This window comes from Schistocerca serialis, chromosome 2 (genome assembly GCF_023864345.2).
Source record: "Schistocerca serialis cubense isolate TAMUIC-IGC-003099 chromosome 2, iqSchSeri2.2, whole genome shotgun sequence".
Lineage (NCBI taxonomy): Eukaryota > Metazoa > Arthropoda > Insecta > Orthoptera > Acrididae > Schistocerca > Schistocerca serialis.
The window spans coordinates 296,809,232-296,825,546 of NC_064639.1; the positions used below are offsets into that span (position 1 = coordinate 296,809,232).

Below are 16,315 nucleotides of genomic sequence, written 5' to 3' on the forward strand. Positions count from 1 at the left end.
CACATAATGAAACTACTTGAAAGAAATATCACTTCTCAGATTGAGAACAAATCAGTAACTTTAGTAGAATAGTTTGTCAGCGAAAGTATTGTCTAGATTTACTTAACTAATTCAGTCTATTTACTTTATACTCATTTTTCAAATTTTTTTCAACAAATCTTAAATCTAGTTCAAATTATTCTTTTACAAAGTTTACAACAAAAAAAAACTTATCATTGTTTTCCCAGTTTCTTCTTCTGAATTTATATACAGTTGCATATACTATATGTAGGCCACAATGCCTCCCACACAGTTGTCACAATAAAATATTTGACCTAGTACAGAAAGAGATTACATTCAAAATCATGAAATTATTAACAAAATTCTGCCTGTCACTTCCTTTCATTCTTGCTCTCACACACTAGGGTTTAGCCACATTAGAGTATCTATTCCACTTTACTATGACAGTTTTTAAGTCGCCATACTATTCAGTTTACTTCAAAAGTTACAGTTGGTAATTTTCCATGAAATTATGTCACGTTCCATTATACATTTTTCATCACAACATTGCATCTTTCTCCAATTTGTTATCTGTTTTCTTGTTATTTTCCAAACATTAACTAGTTCATTTCACTAGTCATATCTGGTAAGTTTTATGTTGCTGTTTCAAAACCTGTTAATCAGTTTTCTTCACAACAACATGCCCTTCTGCTACTAATCACCTTCTTCCATTAATAATTTCCACATTCTAGTTATTTTACCAATTAGTCATTTCAGGAAATCTTTACTTTGTTGCTGCACAACCTTCTGTGTATTTTCTAACACAATAACACCCATATGTACTACAAGTCACATTATTCCACCACTAATATTCTTGTGCTAAACATTTCATTTACGTGTCACCTCCTATAATCTTTACCTCAGTCCTTCAATATCTATAGATATGTTCTCTTTTCTTTAAATACAAATTACATTTTCACTAGCTAACTAATCCCTCTATTTTACTCCAGACAGTGAAGATGATAAAAGATGATGGAAATAGTTCAGAATGACAGAAGAGGCAGCTTGACAATATGAAAGAAAATGAAATAATGTTGCCAATAACATTAGTACCTGGTGATTGTCAGTCACCTGACATTGCAAAGAGAGCAGTGTCATCTGAGCCCTTTACCCTCTGCTCCTATCTAATACAAGCAAGTACTCCACTTTGCCTCTGATTTACTATTGACTGTTCGTAATAACCTCTCTATCCACCCCCACATCTTCATCTTATTCATAATACTCATCCAACTTCCTACAATACTTTGTGAGAATATTGTCCTTCTCCTGAGTTGTCAATTTCATTTTCTTAAAATGGCACAGTAACTTTTTCCCCACTTACTTCTAAAAGCACTAAATCATCATTAAAATACAACTTCCCATTGTATTTATTAAAAATGAATGCCTTAATCAACATTTACTGTACAAACTGGAAATTATCAGAAAGCTGTGTTACAACTGGATACCACTTAAGTTAATAGCTAACATTACTTCATATTTAACAAGCTTCTTCACTTTTATAGTGGCTACAATTATTTGTATACCTGTGACAGACATTATTACTAGTTCCTCCTTATTAGGTAAAGCATCTTACTGTCTTCTGTTAGCTACACTACACATCTTCATCCTGAATCAATAAACTAATTACTGGCTGTCCTGTCTTTTCCCTACTAGTAGTGACTCCATCTTCCTCCAGTATATTGTGTACAGTTTCCCTTCTACCACAGTTTACACAAATTTGTAGGATTGCGCTCAATATTTGCCCTTTCAGCATTTGGCAGTTTGTCCACCAGTGACAGATCAAACCACTACTCCAAATCTATCTCCTCTTGTTTCACAGTAATTAATTTTTCAAGTAATTCTTCATATTCTCTGTCCTCTTCATCTTCCTTCAAACTCTCACTAATTGACTCGGCCCCCTTACGGTCATCACCTGCCTGCACCTGATGCACATAAATCTTCATTAATTGCCTTCAATATTTGATCCATCCTTTTCTCGTCTAGTTCCCGCAGTTCATCATCAGTTTCACTGTACACACTTCCCTGTGTGTCATGTTCCATCGCTTTTCTTTAAACTATCTTCTCTGTACTGCAGTGTTTACTTCATTTTCCCCTGTTAAGAATCTCTTCCAAGCCCGTGTTAAACATGCATGTTCTAACTTCATTGATCTCATCTGTCTCAGTTGCACAACTCCTGCCATTACTTTGATCTTCCAGTACCTTATTGTTGTAAACAAAGGACATGGCTAGCGGATTCAAATAACTGTCACTCGTTCTACTAATGATAGCCACTTCACAGATGAGATCAAGTGTCCTATACTCAGCGATTTTGGTTCATTTCCTACTCTTACTCCTATTGTCTGTTTTGCAAATCATCGTCATAATGAATTGGATAATGCTACCTATACACAGATCCTTGCTCTCTGGTAATTGGTCTATTTGCCATGGTGTGGCACCAACTACCAGCTTCTCATCTATTGTCATTATGGAACTTGACCATTCTGGTGGCTATCGACTTTAATTTGGGGCGAAATGTTCCAACTAGCTTGCTCCTCCTCCTGCAACAATTTTTCCACACTTTCCAAATAACTAATAAATTTGTTAAAATTTAACAATGGGAAAAATATTATTAATAACTTTGTTAACGTCATTCTAGGTGCAGTAATGCTTTTATTATGCCAATTCATAGGCAGCTTCCCATCTAAACTCATTATGATCTGTGCAGCTCTAATTTATTCATCAAATATAACAAATGAGTGACCTACCTTAAAGCAAATCTTTTTACACTTTTGTCTTTGGGATTAAATTTTTCACCTCAAGAGACTATTTTGCAACTCCAATAATAATAATAATTATTATTATTATTATTTTCCCCCAGTATCCTTTGAAGAAGGCTTCCTTAAAGTTTTCTAATGCATCGTACTGCTCGTTAGCACTCACATCCCACATTCTAGCGACACTTAAAAATTTCTGCATAATAAAATCAATTTTTTGTCGAACATTCCACAAACTGTGTAACAAATTTCCGAAATTATTCCAGAAGTCTTTAGCATGCACATTTCCTGACAGATCAAGATGTAAAAATTGTCAATCACTGTCACTCGTAATAGCCAGTGTATGATATTTAACTAACACTGTTACTAAAAGTGTTACAAAACGGATTGTCTGTAACAGAATGCTCACTCGAATACTCCACAACTTGATCCCTTCAAATATTCAGTTCTTGGTTGTGACTTGCACAATACGCCACATGGATTTTAGTTAGTTCAAAAGTCACAATTTACGTATCTAATCTGGAATTTTACTCTTTCATCTTTTTCGTTCGTTCATGTTCACTTTGTGGCACTACAGTCAAGTTCAATTCATAATTCCCCAAAAGTATTATATCTACACAGGACTCCTTAGAGCTGTATACAAACATCTGTACATAATGACAAATGAACCCTGAACCATCCCTAGACTTCACACCATAATTCTTTAGTCCCCAAAATATGTGTGAATGTACTCTCCTCAGATCACCCGATATACGGTACATCATAGCCAATCTCATATTATTAAACCACACAATACTGTGTCTTTTACATTTTACTGATCACAACATAACATCTTTTGTGATCAGTTTATTAAAAGAACAGATTCGTGAAATGAACAAATGCCAAAATGCCTCCCTCTTTAAATAATTGAATTATTGTAAAATGTTTCTTGTTTTCCCAATACCATAAACAGACTAGCTGCACTTTACAAATTTTTCCTGAGAGTGTGATTCATCTCCTCCTCTGTTCAATGAAGCTAATTTCACTAAACTTACTTGTTCCTGTGACGAATGGCTTCAAACAGCATTGCAGTCTGCTATGTCTGAATAGTTCGTTCTTTTATTCCTCACTAAACGTAATAAGAGAGAGATGTGTCTGACATCAGTTGATTTCCACAGACTACCAAATCTCTTCCTTCTCCCACAAGTCTCTGGGTTGTTGTTGTTGTTGTTTTAAGCTGTAGTCATATCATCATCAATCTTCCATCAATATATTGCACCTTCATTATTTTATTTTTCAGTTTCTGGTCTATCAGTATTCGCATTCTGTTTTCTCTGCTCTTGACTCCCACTGATTAGAAAAGCTTATCATCTCCACTGTCTACCTCTGTGTTATCTCCCCAACTCATTTCACTCATGCCGAGCTCATTTTAACTGTTCTTTTTCATCCCCTGTTTGTATTTTCTAGCTTTCCTACTTGCAGCAATGTGTAAACATTCCATCTTCCAATCATTAATTTTCTTTCCTTCATTCTTCCTTTCAAACATGTTTTCTCTCAGTATGTTCCTCTTCCATAGATCAGACTGAGGGGAAACTTTAACTCCAAACTCTTTCACATGCAGAGTCATATCATTCACTGCTTGGAAAATTAATATGGTACTATGTGGTTACTTTCTGCATAGGCTGCAAGTTGCCCAGCCTAAAATCAACCATTCACTAGGAATCAGATGCTGTCTGTAACCGCCCCTCTGGGATACAGTTGCTAGTTCTACTCTTTATGCACCCATATAAAGAAAGTCTTTCTTCCACCAGTTTCACCATACTGAAAGACACTTTCTCTACTGTCACTGCTATTGAGGTCTAAGATATACACATTCACAATACAGGGTACAATAATAATTTTCATGTAGACTTTTCCTTCTTGTCCAAGGCTCAAAATGGAGTCGTAAGATAATCCACAAACACCTGTCCAACATAAAACAAGAATTGGGAATACCTACCAATTCAAGTGGCAATGTTTTTTTTATATTGCTGTAAGACAAGTAAACTGTGGAGATAGTAGATTTTTTCAAAGTAGCAGCTGTATTTCTAAATTACTCAATTAAATTTAGGTGGCATAAGTGTGAATAACAGTAAGTATAGTGGCAGTTTATTGTTAATATAGTATATAGATTAAGTTTACATGATTTCTTTGTCTATGTGAAAATGTATACCTTGAGTCATTCATTTTGTTGATATGATCTATAGGACACGGTGAACAAATGAATGAATTTGTCTGAAAAAGAGAGTTTACAATCATTGTTAGCAGTTGTCACTCATTAGAAGCCACGCGGGGTAGCTGTGTGGTCCGAGACACCTTGCCACAGTTCGTGCAGCATCCCCCCACCCCCTGCAGATAGATGATGTCACAAAACATTCTTTTGGAGAGTATGAAGAGTATATAGATAAAAACTAATTTAACGAAATGCGTAGAGGATGCCTTTGGTCAGCATCCAGAAATAAATATCAAATGACTGATTATCATGTTTGTGAGGATGATACAAAGTTTTCAGGATCCTTCAAGAATATACCATCTTGTACATAGAAAGCAATTTAACAAACTACTGTTTGTGTCTGACAAGAACACGTTTGGAGGCCATTTGTAATCAATAACCACCACACGACTTTAATGAGTATCCTGTATATGAAATATTTCAGTGGGCAGAATGAACATGAAACATTAATTTATGAAGAACTCCGATCATCATGTCTATAGCATCGAGTCACAAAGCTGTTACATAGAAGGGACCAATTAATAACAGCAGCAATCCTGTTGTTCCAGCTATTATCCAGTTAAACTTTTAATATAACATTAAACATTTGCTTTACAATCCTTACTAATATGTATGAGAAATACATGTTATGAAACGGTCTGCACATTGTTACAAGGGCTATCCGCAAAGTACATTACGTTTTGGAATTAAAAATAAATAAAGTATTGGAAATTTTTTTTATTATATACAGATGAAAGCCACACTTAAATACTACTTTTCTGCATAGTTGCTATTTAAATTAAGGCACTTATCGTAGCGATGGACGAGTTTGGAAATTCCTTCGTCATAAAATTCGACCGCCTGCGCCTTCAACCACGTGGTTACTTCTTCTTGAAGCTGTGCGTCGTCATCAAAATGCTGCATAGCCAACCACTTCTCCATTGCTGGGAATACGTGGAAGTCGCTCAGTGCCAGGTCGGGACTGTACGGCGGATGGGGAAACAACTCCCACTTAAAAGATTCGAGAACTTCACGAGTGGCATTTGCCGTGTGGGCCCGGGCGTTGTCGTGAATCAGCAAGATCTTTGAGCCCAACTTTCCCCTGCGCTTGTTTTGTATTGCTCTTCTGAGGTTGTGCAGAGTTTGGCAATACCTTTGAGAGTTTATTGTATATTGTAGTGCCTCTTTCCAGGAAATCCACAAAAATCACACCTTTTTTGTCCCAAAAGACAGTCACCATCATCTTCCTTGCCGACACTGTCTGCATGCATTTCTTGGGTTTTTGGGGGGAATTTGTGTGCCCCCACTGCATTGACTGCAATTTTGTGTCGCAGTTCACATGCTTAACCCATGTTTCGTCACTAGTGACGATGCGATCGAGTGATGAGTCGCCATCTTTCTCGTAAGCATCCAAAAACGTTAACGCTGCAGCCATTCGCTGATTTTTGTGAATCTCTGTCAAGATTTTTTGTATCCATCTTGCACAAAACTTGTGGTAACCAAGCTTTTCAGTAATGATTTCGTGCAACAAACTTAGTGAAATTTGTGGAAAACTCATAGAGAGTTCCGTTATTGTGAAATTACAGTTTTCACGGACCGCGGCATCGACTTTTTCAACAAGTTCGGCAGTCACTATGCTGGGTCTTCCACTTCGCTCTTCGTCGTGAACATTAGTTCGCCCATTATTAAATTTTATGACCCATTGACGCACTCCACCTTCAGTGATTATGTTGTCCCCATACAGTTCACAAAGCTGCCGATAGATTTCTATCGGTGTACAGTTTTTTGCAGTCAGAAACCTTATTACAGCACACACTTCACACTTAGCGGCATTTTCAATTAACGCTGACATTTCAAACTGACACAGTAACTCAGCGGAGTACAGCACGAACCTCTCACTAGCACGGCAGGATGCCGACTGAGCGGCGGAATGCCATGACACCAGGATGGCCGCACTAGCCCCGCCCCTAACGGACACAAACGAATACGTAATGTACTTTGTTGATAGCCCTCGTATAAATGCCTGAGAGTATGTTTTTTGGGAATTGTTGAAGTTTTCAACCAACCTCAATTTTTTGGACTTTGTTTTTATGGTTCGATTAATTCATTAGTTGGACTCAGAAACATCAAAGATATAGCTATTTGTTAAGATTTGTTACTCGGCAGTATTCAAGTTTAAAAACTGCTAGAAGTCCATTGGCCAGTTCCAAAGAATTAGATGAAGCCTCATGTTAAAACCTGTTATTGTAAGGTTGCTCTTCTTGGTTTGTAGACCTTCATGCTGGTGTATTGACACATACACTATCTATGTGATATTCTTCCTGCTATATTTCAGTATTTTTATCACCCTCAGGGGCACAGCATTCATTTGCTGGTTATGTGTTTGGCAACTCCAGGTTCCTGAGTTGGGGACTGTTACCGTAAACTCTGGGCCTGCTTCAGCTACCACTGAAAGCACAGTGGTGGAATGTTGTTTTCCACAAGGAACAGGGATCTTGACTGGACCATACAGATGGTAAGGATGGTTAAAATCTTGATGAAAAAAAAAAGGTGTGCTGGGGCACCAGTGAGCATGCATGGCTGTTGAGGTGGAACAGTTGTCAGTGGTCAACCTCTGGAGAAACTGCCGCATATCAGTTGTATAAGGCTTGCCCAGGCAAGTGAGGCTATGTCTGAGTGGATGATTATTGCTCTTGCTGCTCATGAACTCAAGATGGAGCTCTCTAAATTTTCTCCTCCTCCTCAGTGGAATGAGTGAGCTGTTGGCAGGTACTCACACTCGATCTAACAAGAGGGCTCGTGTAGGCAGTCCTCCAGACTCAGGAATATTTCAGAGTTCTTGTGATAATAGTAACAGGATGTGAGCTGACAGTCCAAATAGGTTTTTTATAGATAATAGGAAAGAGGGTACCTTTGAGATGGTTTCCCTATTCCTATATTCAGAAGGGTTTAGAGAACATTGCTGGCACTTTAAAATCTGTCAAGTGATTGCACAGTATGACACTGTTGGTAGAAAATTATAGGTCCCAACAATTAAAGAACCTCCAGAAAGATAAAAGCATCAGGAATTCCCAAAGAGGAACTGAAAGCTGATGGGGCCCAATAAGGTATTGTTGTAGTGCAAAATACAGTGAAAAGAATGGATGACAATCTGATCAAATCAAACTGATTCATACTTACTTTCAACAGTACGGAACTTCCAGACCATGTCATGGCAGGGTTTCTTCACCTAGGTGTGCAGCCTTACATCCTCAACCCAGTGCGCTGTTTCAAATGTCAGCACTTTGGGCACAACACTGTAGTGTGTAAGGGAGAAACCACTTGTGGCTAGTATGGTAAGGCCACCCATCTGGAGTATGCAGTGTCTTCCTTGAAGAAAGGAAGATACAGGAGATTAAAACAACGAAGTATGTCCCTTATGGTGAGCCAAAAAGATCTATAAGGCCATGCAGCACCCCTCCTCCCCTCCACACACACACACACACACACACACACACACACACACACCACATTTGCTACTGCCCTGCTAAAATTCTCCAACAGCCAGTTCTGAAAACTGATGCGCTACAAAAATGGAGGTTGCTGGTGTCAGCTCTAGTATCTGTATTTGTCAATGCATCTATACTGCTGCAGTTATTTTGAAGCCCATATATCCCACTAAAATATCACAAAATGCCATGGTTGCTGACCCTCGCAGATCTCCCTGCCCGTCTAGAAGTTCAGTGTAGACTGCCGCGGTTCTGTTTCTGAAGCCTCACCAGGCCAAAAAAATCAAGAGGTGAAACGTCAACTGCTGACAGAGATGGGAAGTAAGCAGTCTGACGATGTCGATGTCACTCCTTCTGACATGTCGTATGATTCATCTTCAGAACTGATTGACCTTGGTGTCAGTCTGGGGCACTCATCTCACCCCAAAACTGTACCTCCATCCATTCTGGACTCCCCTCCCCGGTGAAATTACTACCCCATAATAAGTGGCTCCCATAATGTGGGGCTTCACCTCAGCTTGTCCTCAGTGTCAGGGTTTGGAGAGCATTGTGATGCCTCATGAGCTGTGCATCATGAACACAGGCATTCCCGCTTATTTCAGTGCTGCTTCTCAGTCATCCTCAGCCAAAAACTTTCTGACCGTCATTCCATTGACCACTTCCCACTGCAGATTATTAATGGAACCCACCCTGAAAGGATGCAACCACAATGGATGATCCACAGAGCCAACTAGATGCCGTTCAGCCAGCTGGCTGTGTTTAAACTATGCGACAGTGTTCAAGAGTGGGTGTACCACATCACACGAGTGATCCACCATGCTGCTAATGTTATTGTCTCCATTCCGAAGTCTTCTGCTCATCTTTGGAGGCAAGTTGCAAGTTGTTCCTAGGCTTACTGATGAGTGCTGTTCCGTAATCCAGTTCAGAAGTGTGGCTCTGTCATTGTTGAAATGTTGTTGTTGTTTGTTGTGTTGTTGTTGTTGTCGTGGTCTTCAGTCCTGAGACTGGTTTGATGTAGCTCTCCATGCTACCCTATCCTGTGCCAGCTTCTTCATCTCCCAGTACTTACTTCAACCCACATCCTTCTGAATCTGCCTAGTGTATTCATAACTTGGTCTCCCTCTACGATTTTTACCCTCCACACTGCCCTCCAACGCTAAATTTGTGATGCCTTGATGCCTCAGAACATGTCCTACTAACCAGTCCCTTCTTTTTGTCAAGTTGTGCCGCATACACCTCTTCTCCCCAATTCTATTCAATACCTCCTCATTAGTTATGTGATCTACCCATCTAATCTTCAGCATTCTTCTGTAGCACCACATTTCGAAAGCTTCTATTCTCTTCTTGTCCAAACTAATTATCGTCCATGTTTCACTTCCATACATGGCTACACTCCACACAAATACTTTCAGAAATGACTTCCTGACACTTAAATCTATACTCGATGTTAACAAATTTCTCTTCTTCAGAAACGCTTTCCTTGCCATTGCCAGTTTACATTTTATATCTTCTCTACTTCGACCATCATCAGTTATTTTGCTCCCCAAATAGCAAAACTCCTTTACTACTTCAAGTGTCTCATTTCCTAATCTAATTCCCTCAGCATCACCCGACTTAATTCGACCACATTCCATTATCCTCGTTTTGCTTTTGTTGATGTTCATCTTATATCCTCCTTTCAAGACACTGTCCATTCCGTTCAACTGCTCTTCCAAGTCCTTTGCTGTCTCTGATAGAATTACAATGTCATCGGCAAACCTCAAAGTTTTTATTTCTTCTCCATGGATTTTAATACCTACTCCAAATTTTTCTTTTGTTTCCTTTACTGCTTGCTCGATATACAGATTGAATAACATCGGGGAGAGGCTACAACCCCGTCTCACTCCCTTCCCAACCACTGCTTCCCTTTCGTGTCCCTCGACTCTTATAACTGCCATCTGGTTTCTGTACAAATTGTAAATAGCCTTTCGCTCCCTGTATTTTACCCCTGCCACCTTTAGAATTTGAAAGAGAGTATTCCAGTCAACATTGTCAAAAGCTTTCTCTAAGTCTACAAATGCTAGAAACGTAGGTTTGCCTTTCCTTAATATTTCTTCTAAGAAAAGTCATAAGGTCAGTATTGCCTCATGTGTTCCAACATTTCCACAGAATCCAAACTGATCTTCCCCGAGGTCGGCTTCTACCAGTTTTTCCATTTGTCTGTAAAGAATGCGCGTTAGTATTTTGCAGCTGTGACTTATTAAACTGATAGTTCGGTAATTTTCACATCTGTCAACACCTGCTTTCTTCGGGATTGGAATTATTAAATTCTTCTTGAAGTCTGAGGGTATTTCGCCTGTCTTATACATCTTGCTCACCAGATGGTAGAGTTTTGTGAGGACTGGCTCTCCCAAGGCCGTCAGCAGTTCTAATGGAATGTTGTCTACTCCCGGGGCCTTGTTTCGACTCGGGTCTTTCAGTCATCTGTCAAACTCTTCACGCAGTATCATATCCCCCATTTCATCTTCATCTACATCCTCTTCCATTTCCATAATATTGTCCTCAAGTACATTGCCCTTGTATAGACCCTCTATATACTCCTTCCACGTTTCTGCTTTCCCTTCTTTGCTTAGAGCTGGGTTTCCATCTGAGCTCTTGATATTCATACAAGTGGTTCTCTTTTCTCCAAAGGTCTCTTTAATTTTCCTGTAGGCAGCATCTATCTTACCCCTAGTGAGATAAGCCTCTACATCCTTACATTTGTCCTCTAGCCATTTTGCTCTTCCTGTCGATCTCATTTTTGAGACGTCTGTATTCCTTTTTGCCTGCTTCATTTACTGCATTTTTATATTTTCTCCTTTTATCAATTAAGTTCAATATTTCTTCTGTTACCCAAGGAGTTCTACTAGCCCTCGCCTTTTTACCTACTTGATCCTCTGCTGCCTTCACTACTTCATCCCTCAGAGCTACCCATTCTTCTTCTACTGTACTTCTTTCCCCCATTCCTGTCAATTGTTCCCGTATGCTCTCCCTGAAACTCTGTACAACCTCTGGTTCTTTCAGTTTATCCAGGTCCCATCTCCTTAAATTCCCACCTTTTTGCAGTTTTTTCAGTTTTAATCTACAGGTCATAACCAATAGATTGTGGTCAGAGTCCACATCTGCCCCTGGAAATGTCTTACAATTTAAAACCTGGTTCCTAAATCTCTGTCTTACCATTATATAATCTATCTGATACCTTTTAGTATCTCCAGGATTCTTCCATGTATACAACCTTCTTTCATGATTCTTGAACCAAGTGTTAGCTATGATTAAGTTATGCTCTGTGCAAAACTCTACCAGGCTGCTTCCTATTTCATTTCTTAGCCCCTATCCATATTCACCTACTATGTTTCCTTCTCTCCCTTTTCCTACTCTCGAATTCCAGTCACCCATGTCTATTAAATTTTCGTCTCCCTTCACTACCTGAATAATTTCTTTTATCTCATCATACATTTCTTCAATTTCTTCACCATCTGCAGAGCTAGTTGGTATATAAACTTGTACTACTGTAGTAGGCATGGGCTTCGTTTCTATCTTGGCCACAATAATGCGTTCACTATGCTGTTTGTAGGAGATTGCATTTAGCTTCCGGTCCATCAATTCAGAGTCTTACAATTGCCCATCTCCATGCGGGAGCTGGATTTGAGCTGTCTGACACTCATGAAATGGCATCTGGTCATGACCAAATCTAGTACAGCATGCTGCATCACCTGCAGCACTTGACAGTGGTGTCAAAGAAATCCTCTTACAGTGTTTTAATTCAATATGGCTGACAGGCCAATTTCCTGACTCATGGCAATAGGCAATTTTGATAACTCTCCTTAAACCAGGCAAGGACTGAATATGTCCCAGTAGCTATCGGAGCAATGCCTTAACAAGGTGTGTAGGAAAGACCCTCAAGCATGTGCTCAATCATCATCTGGTCTGGATATAGGGACCAGGCAGCTCCTTAGCCACCCTCATTGTGGATTCAGATGTTGGTGGACTGTCGACAATCTAACCACTGGAGGCAGGGATCCAGCAGGCTTTCCTACATAACAAACATGTCTAGAGGTATTTTTTTTTTACATTAGTAAGGAGTATGATACTACTTGGAGCCACCATATTCTCAGTCAGCTACATCAGTGGGGCTTTCGTGGCCATCTCCCCATCTTCAGTCAGTCCTTCCTCTGGAGGTGCCTTTGTAGGTACAGAGTCAGTGACATGCTGTCAGATAGTTTTGTGCAGGAGAATGGTATTCTCCAAGGCAGTGTTTTAAGTGTCAGCTTGTGTTTTATAGCAAGTAACAGTATAACAGCAATTAACAGTATAACATCCATAGTACAGAGTGCTGTCCAGTGCTCCTTCTGTTGCAGTCTTGTACTCCTTCTCCAATACTGCAGTAGTAAGTCGTCAGTTGCAACGTACAGTGAATAGGTTGGAGGAGTGGGCTGCAATGACTGATTTTACATTTTATGCAGAGAAATTGTGTGTGTGTGTGTGTGTGTGTGTGTGTGTGTGTGTGTGTTCATTTATTGTGCTTGTCATATTTGTAATTCACCTGAATTGTGACTGTGGGACACCATTCTCACTTTTAAAGACTGTGAGGTTTCTCTTAGAAGTGTTTTAACCACAGCTCCTTGGGAGTGGACAGTATGTGTCTACTCCAGTTTTATAGAGACTTTGTGAGATTGTGGTTCTACTATGGATGCACAGTGTACAGGTCAGTGAGGCCTTCTTACCTGAAGGTCATAGATGCAATACACCATGAGGGGACCAGGTTGCCCATGGGTGCTTACAAGACCTGACCCCTAGCCAGGCTCTGTGCTAAGGCTAGTGAACCACTTTACATCTGGCAGCAACTTCTCTTGGTGCATGAAGTGTGGAAATTCTTTATTGGTGGGCATGGCCCAGAGTGATTTTTGATTTAGTGTAGTACAGGAAAGATTTCACTCCAGCTTCTCTTTTTAATATGATATTTTCCGACATTTTAAATGAGCTCCACAACTCTATAGCTCTATTTACAGATGAGTCAAAACGGAGGGTCTTGGATGGTTGCTCTGTTGTGTTCTCTGATCATATCCTCAAGATCCAACTGCCTCAAGACTTTACTGTGCTCATTGTAATTATCTGCGATGTTGGGGGCCAGAAACAGATGAGATATGCCATCCCTACAAAATTCCACAACTTTTCTGACTCACTGAGTGCCCTTCGGTCTCTACAACATATGCATCCGGTGGATAAAGTAGTTCTGGATATCCAGAACACCTTTCCAACTACGTGGGCTGAGGAAGGAGATGTCTTTCTGCTGGGTGCTGTAGCACATGGGCACTTAAGCAGCCAAGGAGGCATGAGGTACAAAGTTATGCATTGATGGGAAGACAAGCGGCTGGAAATGACAGACAATAAGCTACGCCTAGTAAAGTCCCCGACGTGGTTGTGGCGTACCTCCTTTGAGCCATGCAGGGGGGATGAGGTCCTTCTTCCTTGTGTTTGCTCGCATACAGATCATTGTGCACCACATTTTACCAGACTGTGGTGTCTTTTTAAACCAGAGCATAGCAGCGGAGTTGCCAACTGATCTACCCTCTGTTATAAGTGACGTCCAAAAAATTTTTGTTAGAGTTTTAAGGTTTTGTGATACATCCAACTTGTTCCCTAAAATTTTAGGCAGATGTTCTTATGTGTTAACAGGATGACTGGCTCACTTATGTTGTTTTTATGTGGTCAGAAAGTCACATTTCTCTATGCTGCTATTTTAGCTCTTCTTTCACATATATTGTTCTACTTTCAGTTTTAGCGTCTTTAAGGTCTTTTCAGCCTGGCATACCCATATTTTTTGTAAGTAATTAACCAGTCTCACAAACTTCCTTATGCTGTTATTTTAGCTCCTCCGCATTTTATTTATGTTTTAATCCCAAGTGTAGCACCTTTCACCATTCCTCCATCGTCTTATGGCGTGTGAGATGGAGTGATTGTGTTGGTAAACACAGGTGAGGTGGTAGTTAGTGAGTGAGTCTCATTTTGTAGATTTCCTACCCACATTGTGACATTGCAACATTTTTAACACTTTTGCTCATATTCGTTTCTTTTAATATGTGTTAGGGCACTAATAACCTTGTTGTCGAGCGTCTGGAAAAACAAAACACACAGTACTTTTATCATCATGTTTGGTGTTCAGCTACATAGAAGGAAAGTCAAAGGTGAAGGTAGTCCCATACTCAAGGAATGAATGTAGTGCAGCAGACCTTGGAATCTTGCATCACTATTCAAGGTAAGGTCCTGCAGGAGGTTTTCTATTGCCTTCCTCCAATGTATTGTGAAGTGTCAAGTTCATATCTATGTTGAGTGTGACAAATTCTTGTACAATGTAGTGTTGGGTTTGTGTTGTTGTGGATGGAGGGTGGGAGAGTGTGGAACCCAGTGCTAACACATAGCATACTCCTCTTAACTACTACCAAGCAGGCCGTCAAGCTTAATGTCCTAATCTTACAGATAAATCACAGTCAACAGTATCACTTGCGTTCGTTTCACACAATGCTGTGGAGAGGTTTGAAATTTAATCCAGGACATTTGTGCAATGACTTGTGATCAGGAACCTTACACCACCAGCTCTCCTGTTCTTGCCAGCCAAATACTGGCAATGAAAGCTTTCCACTACCACACAGTCAAGTGCCACCACACAGCTGTGCTACCTAGCATATGGTAACAGTTTAAGGAGTACAATTATTGTGGATATTTTAAATCGTTGCTGAAGTAACTTGTGTGCTGTCACACTGCTAAATTTCAATTATTAGTGTTTCATAAATATCCTAATGAATTAATTTGCACAGCTTTGTCATGCAAGTCTTGTTTCATTGTTCTACACACTCATTTTCTCAGATATTATCATTATATGTGTAATTTCAGAATTATCGCCATACAGCACCAAGTTGTTATCAAGGTGTGAAATGCCATGCAGGAAGGTCCTGCAGTGTGAACATGTGTGTGAAGGGACTTGTGGTGCATGTCATCAAGGACGTTTGCATTTGCCATGCCAGCAAAAGTGTGGTCGTGTGCAAATATGTGGGCACAGGTATGTTTATTATGTGGATCATGTTTCTGATTGTTTGATATTAAATATAAAAAACCAATAACTGTACGATATTTGATTAAATGTAGAGTTGAACTTCAGATTCTGGAAGGATAGTTTGTGGAGGGACGAGGCAGACTGGGGGTAAACAAAACTGCACTACATTTATTTTACTTTGCCAAGAAGCTGTGGGAGACCTCACAATAATCTTTTTATTTTGTAATTTTCATAAGTTGTAAGCTAAGTGCTGTGGGACAACTCTAAAGGGTCTTGGTTTAACTGCAGTTTTTTCGTATGAGAACTATAGATTAGATTAGATTCACTGATTTGTGACATAGCTGTGTGTTCAGTTTCTTTTCTTATTTCTTTACATAAGAGTTGCAAACCTGCAAAAGTTAGCATTCCTAAACTAATGACTGTTTGCACATCTGTCTCTCTGTCTCTCTCTCTCTCTCTCTCTCTCTCTCTCTCTCTCTCTCTCTCTCTCGCGCATGCGCGCCTGTGTGTGTGTGTGTGTGTGTGTGTGTGTGTGTGTGTGTGTGCGCGCCGCACTGCTACCCCACCCCCACCTCTGCGAAGTTTTAACATTATGTTAAGATGTCTGGGAAGGTGAGAGTGTGGCTAGTGGCTACTCATGGAGAGCATTGCAAAAGCTTGAATATGGATCTGATAGCTGTCAGGAAATGGATAAAGAGTTCTTGGTGTTCATGTAATTAGATATTTAGCTTAGAGA

The 16,315-nt window shown here is 39.8% G+C and overlaps 1 protein-coding gene across 1 annotated transcript in view; it reads left to right on the forward strand.

Moving 5' to 3' along the window:
* The window catches only part of LOC126457063 (NFX1-type zinc finger-containing protein 1-like), a 283,116-nt gene that overhangs the window by 214,907 nt on the left and 51,894 nt on the right, over nt 1-16,315 (forward strand). Inside the window, exon 12 of the mRNA XM_050093061.1 lies at nt 15,420-15,585. Within this exon, the coding sequence (XP_049949018.1) occupies nt 15,420-15,585 (166 nt within the window). The remainder of the gene's footprint in view (nt 1-15,419; nt 15,586-16,315) is intronic.